Genomic DNA, 18,102 nt, shown 5'->3' with positions numbered 1-18,102 from the left:
CGAAACCCGAGGTCGGTACACAGTGAGATTCGCCGACTGTATATCTAATAACTATTTTAAGTATGTGTAGTAGCATCACACGTATATTTAATAACTAAACAAAACATATACACATCGTACTCCCTAGTTAACTCGTATAAGGTCTTTTTAGTACTCATTATGGGTCTGAGAAGGTCAAACGGAAACGATTTACGACATTTGTTAACAGTTCAGGGTACCTGTATTTTAGTTGACCAAATTACGGAAAAGTCAATATTAAAAGATTTGACCCCTATGTCGTACTTCAACCTTAATTATATTTCTGCGTTTAATATACTTATTAAAACATGGACATCGAAACCATCGTTAAAATTTTAACAGACAGAGTGCTTCTTTCAGACGTAACATAATATAAAAGTACACAAAAGGTAAAGCAGTAGGTAAAACAAACAATGAGATGTAACTTTTGTGTGTACAGTAGCAACCGGGTGTAGGAAAACTGCGTCTTACATAATAGGGACGATCTAATAATACTAATTCGCAATACAACGTTTATTGTGAAAAAAATGCTTCAAACACACCTAACACCTCAAGTTGTATTTATCTTTTATATTATCCGCACGGTTGACCATTTGTTTCTTTATTTGATTCAGGAAAAACCTTTAATTTGAATCTGACTCAACACCAACGCCATTTTTTTAACGATTTGATTTAACATGTTACTCATACATAGAATGTGTTGCGGACATGTATACTTTTTACATTTTAATTTTAAAACTAAGATGAATGCTACTTTAAAAATAATAGAAACATTTTTTTATTATTTCATAAGCCACAAATATTAACCTCGTTTTGCTAGTACTTACTTAATTTTTTTTTCCAAAAAGTATTGTAAATTATAAATGACTGTTATATAACTCCGCAGACCATTATAACCATATTTTTAGCTGTTTACTTAACTTGTTTATTTAGCGTTTCTACGCCGATTATTACATACACAACCGGAAATTACAGTAAAATTTCTTAAAAACAATTATTGCACGATACACAACAAAAATATAAATAATACAATTAAGTTATTTTAAAATAACCGCGCAAGCTTTAGTAACTTGGGTATTCAGTATAGCGGAAACAAAATAATGAGAATACTTGTTGTTGGTTGTTTTTGCACAGCGGGAGCTGGAAACAAGGTCAATGTTCAAGTTTAGCGTTCCACGCCACACTTTCCATTTCCCACTCATTGCTAGCCCACTGAGACAACCTTTAATTACGAAGATAACATTACACACTATACCAGTAACAACTACCTCTTAGTCTACATGATTGTATATAATGTATATTCTCTTTCCGCAAGTTTACAAACAGTATCATGGCTCTCACCAGTTTTTGTCACGTTACAAAAATGAAAAACTTTCTTAGCACATGAAACTGCATAATACTACACGCGACACACAGCTAAACAAAAATATCATATAGGATTAATTCAGTGCCAAGAATGAGTGCGCATGAATTCTTTCACAATTATTGCGCAATGACACGAACGAATATTTGGGAACACATAACATCTGGATTCTCAACGGAAAATCAAGATAAATTTATTAAGAATACGCTATTAGATCCGCCTTTTACTTGGAAACTTAGATATAACCCAAGATGGATTTAAAACTAGAAATCAACTGATATGGTAACTGAGACGCCAAGGAAACGATCGTGTAGAAATACACAGCTTGCCAGTACAGCATTCACACAGGGGCCTAGTTTTAGACGAGTTTTCCAAACAGAAAGTAGGCAAACGAGCACTGCCATCACAAACAGCGATGATACGGTAAGACTCTTGTCACTGACTTACCAGTCTGCATTCTTTCGCTACCTTCACAATCATCTATAATAATTTTATATAACACATACTTTTAGACAAAAGTAACGAATTTCAACAAAAGCATTTTACACAATACCTGCGTGCCTGAAGTCAATAAACACAAATTGTTAAATTCAAGTACACTTTCTCACAAATTAATATAAGTAGTATAATGAGACGCTGGTATTACTTGTCTTTGAAGTATACTTTATTGCAGAAATGCTTGCTGATGTAGGTCTAGGTATACCGACTCTTGAATTGCAACGTTTTGCAATCACTCTGTCAAAAGTTCAGTTGCGCTCCGCGCGCAATCCAAGTACACTGAACGAATTAACACGCGGCACAATAGGGAGGATGTCATTATCTTTTCAGTTTAAGTGGCAAAGGTCATGTTCTACCAAAACCTATCCACACATTATGAATAGCACTTATTTTATATTTCAATGACTTACCTAACAACGTACAAAATAGGACGAACAGAAATTATCATTACCTTCCGTAATAATAATTCAGTAAGTATGCAATGTACAGTAGATAGAGATCATGTTGTATAAATTAATACTCCGTATAGCAAATGGAAAATATTAAAATTTTAATATAAACTGCCTTAATCTGAGCACCGTATGTACCTTGGTTACAAATAGACATTCCTTAACATTTCGCAGTGGAGGGAAATCCCCTCTCCTCAATGCTTACATTCAGTAATTACAACTAAGTTAAGCGCTGTGGAATCTAGCCAACTGTGCAATTCAGCGCGTAATTCGCGTTACGGTTAACAGTATTGTGTACTACAGATCTCAATTACCGGCGATGCGCGAATTGCACAAGCCGCGCTGACCAACGTGCTAACACGTCGTGACTTTGACACAATTGTTGATCAATGGACATAGTGCCGTCAAATATGCTCGTAAAGATCCTTTATATATAACGCGATGATACAATGAATGACACATTGATCGGCCTTCTTTTATTGACAGACATCGTTACAAAAACATTACAAAGTCTATTATGTATGCTCATATATCGCAGTTTTAAGGCGTATCATAGCCAAAATATATAACAAACATTTATGAAATCATAGGCTTACCGATCTGATGTCTTCATATATTCCGTTCAAATCATCCTCGAGTAAGCGGTAGGGGTCGACGATCTGTGTGCCATAGTCTGGCAGTGAGCCAGTGCTTGTGCTCTGAAGACTGGAAGCCATGCGGCGGACCAGCCCGCTAGTGGCAGCGGCGTTGATGCCGCCTGTACCGCAGGTCGGGCCGCATGTGCTCACCCTCTGTAAAACAAAAACGTACGGTTAATATCAGTCAAAAAATACTTGACGAATGTTCATTGTCAAAACGTGCCCTACGTATTAGTTACAGTTTCACATTAGGTTCCAGTGAAAGACATTTTACAAAAAGGTTTCAACACTTGATATTTCATTATACACGCCGGGCATATTTCTCATCAGTTGTCGAACGTGTGTACACACAGCATTTCAGTGGTGGGTGAGTGTCCGACATGGCGCGAAGGGTGCGGCAGGTGCCCTTAACTAAGTGGCGGCTACTACGACGCCGGCTTCGACGGCGGCAGTGACCGCGATACGATGTTTCGCAATTCCGTTTATGCAACTGCAAGCGAGTGCAGTCCGCGCCCGATGGGCTACGACCGGCCGCGGGTTGCAAAACCACGACACGTTCAAACCGACGCACGTATGTTTGCAAGCACGAAACCATAGATGGACGCGTTTGTGGATATAAATTAAGAGAAAACAATTAGCTAAACACATAATCCTACGAGTACTACGCAACTACATAAATCATAGTATCTTATTGATATTCTAGTTGTGTATTAAATAACTTGATAAAATTATATCACTGCATTACTGCATTTGTGTGATTTTGAACTCTTCACTTGTTCGGTACCCCTTATATTGGTTTGAAATATGTATTACTAGCTACTTTCGTTTACTACATACTTAGCTTTTGATTACATAAATCTGAAGCTACTAAATCGCGCGTGACTAACTAGACATGTATAAATATTGATGGCATTTTAAATACGCACATGAGGTATTGAACCGAAAACAACTATGAATACTAAGTTGAATGTTAGACGTAATGAAACACAGTGTGGATATAATAATAATTGAGCGTGCATTTTGAAAACCTCCATTCTCCAATCGCTCGCCTCGTCGTGATGACTAGAGGTACTATCAATGTTGCAATTTTTAAGCCAAATGCTAACGTAGTTTGAACTCTCAAAGTAGTAACCAAACGAATATCTCTGTTACAAGCAGATAAAAATTAAATTGATAAATTCGCAATCGCAAGTAGACTATTTAGAGCGGTGATAGCCGAGTGGTATAAGTTAGTACCTCCCACGCAAGCGGTCGCAGGTTCGAACCCGAGGCAACACACCAATGACTTCTCGAAGTTATGTGTGTAGGTATTAGAAATAATTATCACATGCTCCAACGGTGAAGGAAAACACCGTGAGGAAACCTTGCATGCCTAAAATTTGTTTAATACATTTATTGAGGGCATGCAAAGTCCCCAACCCGCACTTGGCCAGCGTGGTGGACTCAAGGCCTAACCCCTCCCTCATTACGGGAGGAGACCCTTGCCGAGCAGTGGGACATTAATGGGTTAAATTTATTAAATAGACTATTCAATTTGTCACCACTATAGTCATCATCATCAACCTTTCAATAAAAGTAAATGTGTGTACCCTTCTGCATGCCCGACATCAATTGGATATCCTTTTATATTTTAAATTACTAGCTGCATTTCACTCGAAGTTTCGTATACATATAGTCGAATAATGTTAACAGGTGTTCATGAGTGTAAACCAACAGCAAGACGACATTGGCATCGTTTTAGGCCTATAACCACATTGCAAAGTATCCTTATTACACATTTCCTACGATTGTTTACATCCTTAAGTACTTATATAACTATAGTACGTAACGTGGAATTAAAAATTATACACATCGATGTAGCCGTTTCGACAACATCCTTAATTCACTGTGACGTCTGATGCGTAGCATAATAATTACTTCCATTCGATTTCACACAAGTTAAACCGTTAGGGAATAGCTAAGGAGCAGACTTGTGATCGTAAACCTATCATACGTATAGATAGATATTGTCAAGTATAAGATCAAGATAAACAAACCCTATAACTCCATAAAATAAGAAAAGAGATGGATTAACTCTGTCTTATGTCTAAGTATGTTAAACCCCGTGAAAAGATAATGCAGTTTATATCTATCTATTAAACAACTCTGCAGTGAAAAATAAACGCAGTACATCAGTAACTACCATCTAACCGTGTTGAAATGATAACGCTATGATAACAACGCTATTTATCAGTGACAAGCCCTTTTTATGTAAACTTTTAATTTATATGATAACACAAGTCCACATTATTTAATAATATAGAGATACTATATCTATTATCTTCTATCATAGAACGATATATTTGAGTCTTCTTTAACAGAATAATATCGTTACTAACCTCAAAGCAATTTTAGGTGTCGCATATTATTAGCAGTCAAACGGAATTGGAATCATATAAACTAAGAAACTAAATTGTCAATGTCAATCAGAATATTTGGCAATAGCTACTGTACAACGTCATACATCAACACGTGTTGAGGGAATACCACTGATGGTCCGAGAAGAAATAGGATGACGATTCCACCAATTTGTTTGGTATCTTAAGACAAAATCTTCAGAGAGACTTAAGTAATAAGGTAATATAATGTTTACTTATGTTGATTAATTATTCAGGAAAACTAATCTTTTCAAAATAAAAGATCAAGTACTTACACAAGTTATTTATTATTTTTAACTAATACCTATTTTACCTAATAATCATACGCTGCAAGGACTTTCATAACGTTACAACTATTTGTACCTAAAGCAATGAGTTTTATTTATCAAATTCAAATATTTTATTTCGTAAAAAAGCACTTGTAATAAATATACAATAAACATTGTGACGGTGATAAGTTTTCAACATTATATGTTGTTTATTCAGCAAAAATAACTACTATCATTATTCATTACAGATTGTTCATTACATTACGCATATTTCTCAACACAAAAGATCTGTCAAAACTACAATTACTGCCTTAATATACATAATTAATCATTTAAATACCCCACGTAGGAAAAGGCAAAGGAATGTCGAATACACTCAGTGTAAGGTACACAAAATTTATAATAGGTACCTAACGGAATATCCTCAACATATTATTATGTATTTCCCCCGTTTTTCTTTCAACTTTTATTATTTATTTAGCGAATATAAAAGCGAGTCGAGTGTAATTAAGAATATACAATCACATTGCATACAATATTTTTAATTATAATTTTCGTCGAACCTGTACATTTGTCTTTCATTCTTTTTTTTTCAGGTAGGCGTTCATTTGCGTCATAATAACAAAAAGAATAAAACTTTATCCGAAACCTTGGTAAAGTGGTTTGTCGGCTGTTGTCCTTCCCCTGTCCCATTTTACTTACGAACCCGGAACAGACGAAAGCTATTATATTTGCCTTTAGTCGCAATTCCTTAACAATCAATTTTAATGCCATAAGTGACCGTTTAACGAAATATCATTAAGCGTTCGTTGATGACATTAAAATGCCTAGAAAAGTTTTTAAAAGAGTAAACGTTCATATTTGTAGGTGGGTTCTTTACATTGACGTCAACGTTGTCAACTGCCATCAAGTAATAAGAACTCTAAGTTAATTTCACACTTACGTAATGTAATGAAAATATTGCATCTTTGAAGAACAAATAGAAGATAATAAAATACATTCTGGGTTTTCCGTGTGATGCGTGGTTATTTTTTGTGTTGTCAAACTAGAGGCGTCTCGTAGGTAGGACAGGTAGAGTTTGCGCGTGTTTCGATTAATAAAATTATAATTTAGGAAACTCTAAGACAAGCCTAATAATTCACGGCAGATCTAAAACAACGTCCATATTTTGCAATGCTAAATAAAATCAAATGATTAATTCGAAGGACTTTGTACTTATTTATTTCTAGAACAAAGTATATTAGGATCAAGCTTGCTATGAAATACCAAAAATAATCACTAGGCGAATGAAAATTGAGTCTAATATTTTTACTAAAGAATATAACTAAAAACCAAATCCGTGTTCGATGTAAATGATGAACAACATTGTCGCACGTAAAATTGCATGTGTCCGCACTGGACGCACATAACAATTAAAACACGATAGAAAGTGAGCGTTTCGAACACTCTTGCGCATCGATCGATACTGCGCTTTAAATAGAAGTGAACAGCAATTGACACGTACATATTTAGCCGAATTAAAGTGGCTACGTGAAATAATATTTGCAGCAAACATCGAGATAAGACTACCTAACGACTGTTTAAATTGGGCATCGTTACTTTGGCACAGTAACTTAGATGAATAAAAATTCCATTAACTGAATCATTTGAAAGATACAATCTTCGCTTGATCTACAGCTAAACGGCTGCTTTAAATATAATATTAATCTACAGCACAGATCTTGTAAAAGAGTTTTGTTGTGCATCAGCGCGTACAAAAGACATCAACGCGTCACCTGCGTTTGCGCACATACGTTCGACGCATGATTTTAAAGTAAGATTGCATATAGTATGCTGAAAATAACTAAAATAAGAAAACTATGGACAAAAACATAATGTCAAAATAAGTTTTAGTGTAAATAATATACAAAAATACCTATCCTAAATTTAGTTAATTAGGACAAATACCGCGCGGTCGGTACTTTTAAAATCTGTTTACGATCGATAGTTAAAATAATCATCGTCATAACTTCATAAAACAATAACCTATGAACGAAAAAACCGTCTGGCTAAGCCACCTTCACCTGGGTCGAAAAGGGTCAATATCATTCTCTATGATAGCTCGCGAGCGAAACAAAATTACTCTTGGGCATGCGATGTTATTGCATTGTAAGATCGCAATATTTCTAGAACTGAAAAGATTGAGCTGTCTACGTATAGAATATAGAACTTTTAGTTCCTTTCAATTAAAAGCATAACATACAAATAACACAGCAAAACCTTACAACGCATATGGGTAATGTCTCCATTTTTTCTATAAAAAATGTTAATTGTTCGATAGTCGTTTAGAGTGACCTTATCGAAATTACGTGTTACGATTGTTACTTTTATTGGGCAGTCGGTTGAATCGACCTCGAGAGTATGCGTGCCAGGGGCTAGAGTTAGTATCAGTTATAAGTGCACTTTATGGTGCTCCGAGGCCGCGCGGTGCACTGGAAGTAGTGATCATAGATGCAATTAGAGTCCACCGGGCTGTGGCGAGAGGCATGTCGCTCGAAGACGTGCCCCGTCCAACTAGGTTATGAATCAAGGACGACTTGCCAACGAGTTGTTTGCACTTATTTAACTCTAAAACTACAAACATGTTAGGCTCGGGCCCCTGGAAAACTAGTCGATTGGAATGTTTATTCAGGACAAACTGTTTGATCGTTTACTACGGCTGTATGTGTCCTACTTTAAAATTTGGAGCTTAGTTTTCTATTGAAATTAAGGTTATTCAGAACTTAGTTGAACTCATTTAATATGAAAACGTTTAGTAAATATTATAATAGTAGAAAGCATTTTCAGTATAATAATATATCATTACGTAATTCATACTTTTCCGCATTTACAATAGGTATAACAGATATTTTAGTACACCGGTCTAAGTTGTTACTCATTAACGTTGGGAACATTAAAATAACGTATGTAATATGAGCAAAGACGTACAAGAGAATTCGACACAAATCGTAAATCGTGAGAACGTTTTTGGAATAACTTTTACACACAATTATTTAACCGATTTGTTTCACCGTATATTTTTTGTAATAATTAATTACGCATTATGTAATAGAATATAGTATCTTTGAGTTTATACTCCATCCAATTAGTAATACTGCATAATTAAAGGTCATATATTAAGAAACGTTAACAATAGTCCCAGATACAAAACGGCAAAATACACAACTACATACATGTTTTGTATACTGTAATATGTGTATACAAATTGGCATACATAGTTTACACCTTACAACCTCATAAATGATCTTTTGACCGTCGACTTGTTATTTGATTTCCTATGGTAATTGATAAAATCAATCCGTCAGTTATTTGTGCAATCGTTTGAATGGTTAGTCTGACTCAACTACGCCTAAATTTTCACGTAAAGCCATTGAAACACCGTTCCTTAAAAATATACGAAATTTCCACCACCACACCAATAGACATAGACCTACCATTTAACGCGATTCATTATAGCTTTTCTAACACTTTAAAACGGCACCGAAATCAAGCATTTTTTCCTAACATCTATTTAGAATTATTACATTATAACTATATTAAACAAAATCACTATCAAATATTCAGTAATCTGCTAATCTCACATATTATTATTATAATCAGACGAGCCTTGGCCACAATGCATGATAAACACCTTGTTGCCTAATCAAGGACAATGTAAACAATATATTAAAAGAAATCATCATGAAATATAAAGGCCTCGAAGATGCAAATTAATAAGTTGTAAATTAAAACTTGCCATTATAATTTACACTGTCACTGACTACGATTTCACTAAAATAAAATAGAGGTGAAATATAATAATATAACCAGTGGCTTTGTCCCAAGGAATACGTTAATCCCCAATTTCGTCTAAAAACTACAGTAAAATCACCAAGAGAACATGCGAGTCGCAAGATTGTAATACGTCATGTACTTAAAAACATAAAAGCTTGCGAGTGACTAGCGACAGAAGATTCATATCGTGTGAGCATTAAACGTTGTGACCATGAGATTATCAGAAGAATGCAGCGAAGCAGTCATGACATGATGATTACACACTTTCGGTCATTATCGCCGCTTCAAACAGATAGCAATCAACATCTGCCACAAGGACATAACGACTTATGAAAATTAAAAGCCATCTTTTTCCATCAGATTCGTAATTGCAAAGGAATATTATTTCTGTAACAACTGAACAATGATAGTTACTAACACAGTAAATGGCACGTCTAATAACGTAATAAGTATTTGATTAATTACCACTTTACATTATGCATTACAGTTCCTACATAAACAGCACAAAATATATGTTATAATAAAAGAACTGAATTGATTATTCTACCACGTTTATTTAAACATGTATTTTTTACCAAATCGCATAATGCATACACAAAATACATGCACATAGGTAGATAAATTAGACCTTGCATTCGTAAGCGTCGTGAAGGGTTTTACTAAAAAGTTAAATACCCTTGAAAACCAGTTAAGAGGTAATTTTGTCAACCGTAATTTACCTGGTAAACCACAAAATATAGAATTATTAGTTATTAGTATATATTGCAACACACCTGGACACACTATTATAATTTTAAAGTAGCAATGCCTACGAAAGGCATAGTACTACGAGCATGAGTTTCTCCTGTTTACTATAATGAGTTAAAGGTTGCACGATTTCACGGATCCATCGGAAGTAGGAATCGCGGATGCAATTTATAAAAAGGTTTTTACCAATGCAGTTCTCATCGAAGCAAATCACACATTACCATCCTAGTAATGTGCTGTGACTACGGCTAAACTGAGACTGTCTAGTCACAATGCAGTGAAGTCTTAGCTTTGTTTCGTTATAATCACTAGTACTATATAAACTGCATTTCAAAATTATGCGCTCGTCACGCTCTCAAAAATACGTAAAATATATTTATTCTTTGCGTGTATTTCTTAGGCCTCAATATAATGTACTTACATGGTTTTGTTAAATGTCAGTGTTCTAATTACCTCTGGCCAGTTCACGTGATTCACTATACTACGTAAGTTATAGTACGGAATTAACATTAGTCACAAAAACAGATTTGTAATAACTCAATTTCTAATTATTGCTGCGGCGTATTCCGCAAAAGTTTGAGTCAAATGAGTGGTACGAAAATATTATTAACTTTGTTAAAATCCATCGTTACAGTGTTTGAGTCCTAGACACAAGATAGATTGCTCAATAAATAGCTAACTTAAACACTAGTACACGAAACATGTTTCTCTTATCAAATAACAACGTCACGTGCGCAAGAGTCGGCAATTAATATTGCTTCTAAAGACAACGTTGATGAGTTCATTGTTTGCAAGTGCCGACCGAAACGCCTCTTGCTCAATTGTACCAACCGGGCAACCTAAGCATGCAATGCTTGCAAGGACATTGAATAACCGGTGACCGGTTCAGCAGCAAAACTTACTTGAATTACTTAATATTTACCACGCAAAAATCATTAATTAATTATTTACCAATTCAAGTTTTATTTAATCACAAGATTGATAAATACTTTCTTTTTTAAACAACATTGTGATTTCCAAAAATCTGGTTAAAAAATAACACTAGCATCTGTACAAGGCCTTGGTCTTCGTATGTCACAATGCTAACCCACGCTACAAAGCTTTACAAGTTTGCGCAACTTCCATTAAAATTATTGTAAAATGTAAAGATGAGCGAATAGAATGATGTTGTGTGTTATTGCGAAAAATGTGTACTTTAATACAAGCCACAACTAAAAATAAACGAAAGCGATGAAAACATTTGTAACTTCATAGAAAAAAAACACTATGAGAATTCTGCATATATTGCAGTTGACTTAACACTTCAGCTTTCTATGCCCTTTTGTATTGTCATCACGTAATTTAGGATTGAAGTAAATGTTGTAAGTCGAAAATAACATATGCTACATCGTGAGTATTGCCGCAAACTCTTATACAATGATGTCGACTGAACAAATAGGTGTGTGTTCCGCATTTCTACTGAGCTTCATTTACGCAGGACGTTACGTGCGGCACGATTTGCTCGACCGATCAATCTACCATCTTACAAATGATTTTAACACTTAATAAACATAACCAGAGAGTATGATGTATCCTAATTATTATTATACTATCATCGATCATCATGCACCAGCGACAAGCTTGCCAAAGAATAAAAATCCCACATAGTCTACTTTCCTATGCTCGATGTTAAGCTAGAGACACGCAACATCGAAGAAATGGCTTTGAACGATGATGTCTCGCTGGAAACGAGGTCAATGTTCGCCAAATGGACTAGAATAAAAATAAGAAAGGCTATAGCGCTCCTTCGACAGGTTACTTACCCAGTTTTCGCGCTATTAAAAATTCAACGAATCGTCACACAACTTTCACTAACAGTGAGCCAGCGTATGCGACTTTAGATTGTCATCATAGCATAAGCTAAAAAACAACGCGTGTATCGATGACCAGTAGGATACACCGAAACTTAAATTTAAGATAGGATCTGATGATCTGCGCGTAATTATGCTTCTTGTCAGCAAATCAATGGACAAATGTAGTTATGGTATGGATAAAGAAATCGACTAGTAATTCAATTGCGATTGAAGGAGTAAATGAAATATTAATGCGTATAATAATTGTTGCTTAGAAAGTTCTATACGAGTCGTCGAGATTGGACATTGCATGCTCGCACGCTGCGCGAGAAAGCACGACGGCGCGTACCAACTAATAGTGTTTCCATATTTTGTTGAAGTGTTTGGACATGAACATTAACGTGTCCCGGAAAAACGACGGTGGATAATGAACATGTTATTATAATTTACGTGGAAAATGAAACATATATAATAATAAGGACAAAGGCAAATAATTATAAGTCATTAATTTGCGTTGTTGACTATTATAGATGGTACTAAAAGGATAATTTACAGCTCTTATTATAATATTAGGTAATTAATTATCAAGAAGATCGATGAAATAGTTATTTACCTATAAGTTCAATACATACTTTTTTTTGTTTTAGCTGAGAAGCTAAATGTTCGTTTCTAAGCTTTGTTTGATGAAAGTAAAAGTTTCGAATATCTTTGCTCACGGTGAAAATACTTCGGCTAACCCAACAAACCCGTGCTACGCGCGAAGCGACCCACTGGCCACCGACTCGTGAAGATTTCACTTTTAACTTTTAACAATTCCAATGACTAATTTTACTTTATGTTCAAACAAAATTAAAATTTTTACGACTGTATTCTTTCCAACCACTTCCAGCAGTTACTTCATTCAGGATTTTCAAATACTTGCTTATTTGATTAGATCAGCTGACAAAGAGAGGTTATTTACTGTCATGCTGTTATGTAAAGAGGACCACAACACTTATAATTATTATTCCTATATTAAGTAAAGGGGTTTGGGGCTAGGGCAAAAATTTTGTGAAAAAAAATGAGTAAAATCTTAAATATTCTAATCAAAACATAGTTTGAATGAAGATTCTGACCTGACATGTCTTTCCAAATATTCGCAATGGAGATGGTCCGGGCGGTTTGAGTTTCACAAATACAGTTTGCTTTCGAACTTTATGTCCGAATTGACACAATAACTTATCTTGAACACGAGCACAGAGCCTACTCGAACTTAAACACGCCATAGCTACAACTGCAACGAAACGCTTGACGATATGGACTACATAACACACACACCATACAAGCATTCGCCTTTTCCTCCCCACTTTTAGACAGCTGATTGTCAATCGCCATATTAGTAAATGTTGCCATTGTGATCTGAGAAGAAAAAAAATGTACCTACTAACTATTATAGTGAGATAAACACATTTTATAAACAGATAGATTTCAGTACTGTTAATGTTAATTTTTATTACTATGTAAATAAAAACAAAAATTTGTTTCATACAAAACTTTCATTAAACCAAAAATATGATACCCAAGAAAAAAGAGAAGCTTTGAATGAAAAGAATATTGCAAAGTCTGAAAAAGTATTAAATGTCAAAATTGCAACAGTTTTCTTTGATTGTAGCTATTGTCGACTTGAAATGATATACCTACCTGGGTATTTATAAAATAATAATGAGTTCTTAATCAAATTATTAGTAGGCAACACTCATGTACAGTGTTTTTAGACTATAATTTTTCCCATTTTTTAAGGTAGGAACAAGGTAATAAACAATTATTTCGATCGAAATACGTTACATGTCTGCTGTGAGCTGATTATGAGTATTATAATTATAATGGAACGACAGGATTTTGACAACAGAAAATTTGACAACGTTATAACAACTAACATTGTCACAATATACATTTTAAAGATTGCCTACCTTCTTTAGTCATACGATAATGTATGTCGTATGTTATTAAAATCCTTTATTTACTACAAACAATAAATAATCTGTTAAATCTAAAATAAGTTTTGAGGCTATTTCGTTTTAAGGGCTGGCTACTCTCAGTAGTTTTTTTTTAGTTTGTGGTCATGTTTGTCTTCTCTGTCATAAATTGACAAGCCAGCTAATGTCACTGCTGATTGCTCTATCATTAGTCTATGACGCTATTGGAAGCATATCATAACCTAAAATTGTGCATTCTGATAATTTATTATTGTTCGGAATACAAATTTGCGAATAATGATTCCACGTATTAATCAGGTGCTACAATTGTTGAGAAATGTTGAACGAAATTTATTCCATAATGTATTCGGGGGCCCACCTAGAGGTTAGAAAAGTTTGACTTAAAATCTTACAAAGTGCTGTTGAACATCTTCGGGGTCTAGCTCTCTTGCTGGATTCCTTTAAAATTTATTTACGTGTTCACATCTCACCGTATTCGATAAACAGAGCCACTTTAACATGTCTCCGTTGCCATGTCCTGTATCCGCTACCCTCGGCTTTAGCTCACAGAAACTAGACAATACCGGGATAATATGTAGACAGCCCATAACTGAAGTTTTTTTTATTATATTTTTACAGAATTAGCTTTAGCATACGTCCACGAAAAATCACCATCAGCGTCACCTAGTAAATTCTCGATAAAAGATATAATTGGTGATGGGATTTTGTTGGCTGTCCCTAAATTCCGAAGGACTATTGAAAGGCGGTGGAAAAGGAAATATGGATCTCCTGATTATGAACTGAAGACAATTGTACCTAAAACTAATATCAAAGTATGTCAGGATTGTGGACATCATCATGAGAAAGGCAGACTGTGTGGTATGAATAATCTTATTTACATTAGTTTTCTTTATATTCCTATCTTAATGTTTAAAACATAATTTAAAATGCTTATGTATGTATATGATAACAAACATTATATTAAAGTAGCTTTTAATTCTATTTATATTAGGATTAATCTGACACAAAGAACTCTGAAGTGTTGTATATTAATGAAAAAAATTGTGCCTTTTAAGAAATTAAACAAAACTTAAACAATTAAATGGTCTATTTCAGAAAATTGCTACACTAAGATAAAGAAAGAAACTGAAGAAATTCAGGCTAAAATAACAGAAAAGCTTGGCATTAACCCAGTTGAACAAGATGTTGTAGTGTTGTATCAGGGAGAAACCCTTCCAGATCAGGTCAGTAAATATAAACAACTAATTAACAATTAGAATTACCACTGATGACTCATTCAGTAATTTATAATTTAAATTATTTTATTTATTGGATAAAATATATTTATTATAAAGTTTATGAATATTTCATTTCAGCCTAAAGAATTTTGGAAAGGCAAAAGAATTATAGAGATGAAAAAAGAAAGACCACAATGGTTCAGCAAAAATCTCCTTCAGAAAACAACACAGCAACCCTCCAAGTCCACAGATGTCAAACCTACTGATTTGGCATAATATTGTATAGTAATATAGTAGTGGCTTTTAATAATATTTCTTAGTTGAATAATTGAATAAAAGATACAGAAGTTGTACAACTAGTTTTAATTTATTTCATATTTTAAGGAAGTATAATTATCCTACTTATATTATTATTATATTTACATTAATTATAAATAGATCCCCTGTATATTGATGCAATGAAATTGAAGTATCTTGACATATAACTTTGCAAGTACTAAGAAACATTTATTTAAATGCCCATTTTTTTAAATTTGCATCTATTTTAAAATGGTGGAATGTTTTCATATAACATATAAAGTTTAGGTAAAGATTCCCAATTTAGTTTTCATGGGACATAAACCTTCATAGTGATCACTAATGACAGTGAGCAAGCGACTGGTGCAAAATTAGCTAATAAATGTAGGTGGTCAAGCTGTAGTGACTAAATTAACTACTAATACTAAATATTGTCATGTGTCTACTCTCATTATTTTAAACAAAATCTTATTAATAAACAGAATTGTAGTATAACTTTATTCTATTTTATTCTAATACACAGGCATTTTAGAGAATAATCTCTTTGTACTATGGCCCAAAATATACAGTACTTTGAAACAAATGGAATAGTTAAAATATGTATGTTAACTCATCAAATATTAATTTAGTTAGAATAGACTTTGTAAGATAGAAGTAGTAGTGTGAATAGGCTAACTGTAGAATGTGATTATACTTAGATCATATTGTCAAAGGAACTGGGAAGGTTTTCGTAATTATCTGTAATGGAATCTGGTTCAGCATCACCTAAAAAATGATTCTCCACATGTGCTTGAAACTCTGAAAATGCTACTTCTTTGTGAAATGTCTGTCCACACATCGGGCATATTTTAGGCTCATCAGTTACTTCTTTAACACTCTCTTCAAGTATACTTTTCTTATATGCAGATGTATTAAGTTCGCTGAAATTATTGTTATAAGTACTGGAGTCAACTGGTGTTGCCCAATTTGCTAGACTATCACTTGTTTCAATTTCTTTATGCTCTGATGTCACAATTTTTGCATTGTTTGCAATACATGTCGGACACTTGTATCCATCTGAAAGCAATTCAAAACACTTGAGTTAAACAATATTTATAACAAGAAAGATATAAATTAAAGCAATATGCCTGCCAAACTGAAATAATTAATTATGTTCTCTTACCCCTCAATACAGTTTCAACTCTCGATATAATCAGCTTTAAATGATTTTCTTGCTGGCCTAATTCTTTCTTAAGGTTATTAAGTTTTTCTGTTTGACACCTTATTTCTTTCAAAGAATCTGTAGCAGGATCTTCCATGTATGTAAAGCCAATGGAATCCACATTTAACATATCATCATCAATGTCCTGGAGTTGTGCCATCTGTTCATATTGTTCTACTAATTGTGATTTCTCTTGTATATAGCTGTTAATTAATTTGAGTGATATTTCCTCTAAGCTGGACTCTGAGTATTTTTCTTGGTAATTTGCACTATTCTTTGGAGTACTGTGAATATAAGTGTTAGTTCGTATCAAGGGCTGTTTGGTATAATCTTTACTTGTTGATTTATCAGGGCCCTTGAGAGAAGCTATTTTGTTCCACAGGTTTTTGTTTTCACATTGAACCATAAAAACATGATGCATAAGTTTAGACTTTTGTTTATTAAGTTCTGCTATTTTCTGGTGTAAAGCAAGTTTCTCATCCTCTTTGATAGGAATATATGGTGAGCATTCAGTAGCTTTAACAACATCAAGTTTCAAACGCATATTGTCTGTTTCTAACGTATTAATTCTTCTTTGAAGCAATAAACAACGATCTCTCATCGCGTGAAGAGCCAACTCATGTACACTAATATCACCTTTGAGTGTTGTTTGAAACGTAGAATCATTATTAAAACTAACAATGGAGGAGGAATCCATTTGATAATAAAATATAATACTTGTACGGGTTTTATTATACTACACAATAAACAATATATTTTTAAATTAACCGTCAGATGAAAAACAGAGTAAGTACAAAATTACGTTTAAAATAGGATTACAAAAACTATAAAAAGAAATATTGCATGCACTTGACAGTTGACACTCAATAACGACACGACAAGATTGTCAAGGTTTGACAAGAATACAATCTACATTTGACAATGACAGTTCCATTTTCGTTCAACAATAATAGTGGTAATGTGTGACGGCTAAAAGGACGTATTCCTGTTGTAGTGTTGCCTAATGACGGAATATGTAGAAATTAGTGGAAATATTTTGTCTACCAGACAGTCAAATCAGTTAGGATATTGTTATTTTACGGGATTGATGGAATAGGCGATATAAGTTCTGAATGTTTAAACGTAGAGATTATTTAATTACCTTTCTGGTTTGTACGCACACACTTTGTATGTAAATTACACAAGAATAATCTGAAACTGTCGCGGCAACAAGATAAGAGGGATAAATTTTACAATAGACTAAATAGACGAAGTCAGGCAGGGCTACCTGATATTTACCGTCAGTCCATTGCGCATTGTAGGCAGAATTAGTGTTGGCTTCTGGGCCGCGGCAGAGATTGTTTAGATTTTTAATTTTTGATTTAGTT

General features: G+C 34.0%; 3 protein-coding genes across 3 annotated transcripts in view; 1 reads left to right on the top strand and 2 right to left on the bottom strand.

Annotated features, from left to right (window-relative positions):
• qless (decaprenyl diphosphate synthase subunit 1 qless) overlaps nucleotides 1–13,387 on the bottom strand; it is a 39,287-nt gene extending 25,900 nt beyond the window's left edge. The window contains exons 1-2 of the mRNA XM_076115643.1: nucleotides 13,160–13,387; nucleotides 2,925–3,119 (exon numbers count right to left, since the gene is read on the bottom strand). Coding sequence (XP_075971758.1) covers nucleotides 2,925–3,119; nucleotides 13,160–13,372 — 408 coding nt within the window. The 5' untranslated portion in view covers nucleotides 13,373–13,387. The remainder of the gene's footprint in view (nucleotides 1–2,924; nucleotides 3,120–13,159) is intronic.
• Nucleotides 13,388–14,185: 798 nt separating this feature from the next.
• Nucleotides 14,186–15,593, top strand: mRpL32 (mitochondrial ribosomal protein L32). The gene is made up of 4 exons (XM_076115642.1): nucleotides 14,186–14,384; nucleotides 14,639–14,878; nucleotides 15,116–15,243; nucleotides 15,376–15,593. Exons 1-4 carry the CDS (start codon nucleotides 14,297–14,299, stop codon nucleotides 15,511–15,513), a joined length of 594 nt encoding a protein of 197 aa, XP_075971757.1. The 5' UTR covers nucleotides 14,186–14,296; the 3' UTR covers nucleotides 15,514–15,593.
• Nucleotides 15,594–15,665: 72 nt separating this feature from the next.
• Nucleotides 15,666–17,615, bottom strand: spn-F (C2H2-type zinc binding domain-containing protein spindle-F). Its single transcript, XM_076115640.1, has 2 exons — nucleotides 16,697–17,615; nucleotides 15,666–16,590 (listed from the first exon to the last, which is right to left on the bottom strand). Exons 1-2 carry the CDS (start codon nucleotides 17,430–17,432, stop codon nucleotides 16,229–16,231), a joined length of 1,098 nt encoding a protein of 365 aa, XP_075971755.1. The 5' UTR covers nucleotides 17,433–17,615; the 3' UTR covers nucleotides 15,666–16,228.
• Between the last annotated feature and the right edge of the window lie 487 nt (nucleotides 17,616–18,102).

Source organism: Anticarsia gemmatalis, chromosome 6 (assembly GCF_050436995.1).
Source record: "Anticarsia gemmatalis isolate Benzon Research Colony breed Stoneville strain chromosome 6, ilAntGemm2 primary, whole genome shotgun sequence".
NCBI classification, from domain to species: Eukaryota; Metazoa; Arthropoda; class Insecta; order Lepidoptera; family Erebidae; genus Anticarsia; species Anticarsia gemmatalis.
Note: the sequence above shows the minus strand (reverse complement) of the source record. Positions and strands in the feature narration are given on the sequence as shown.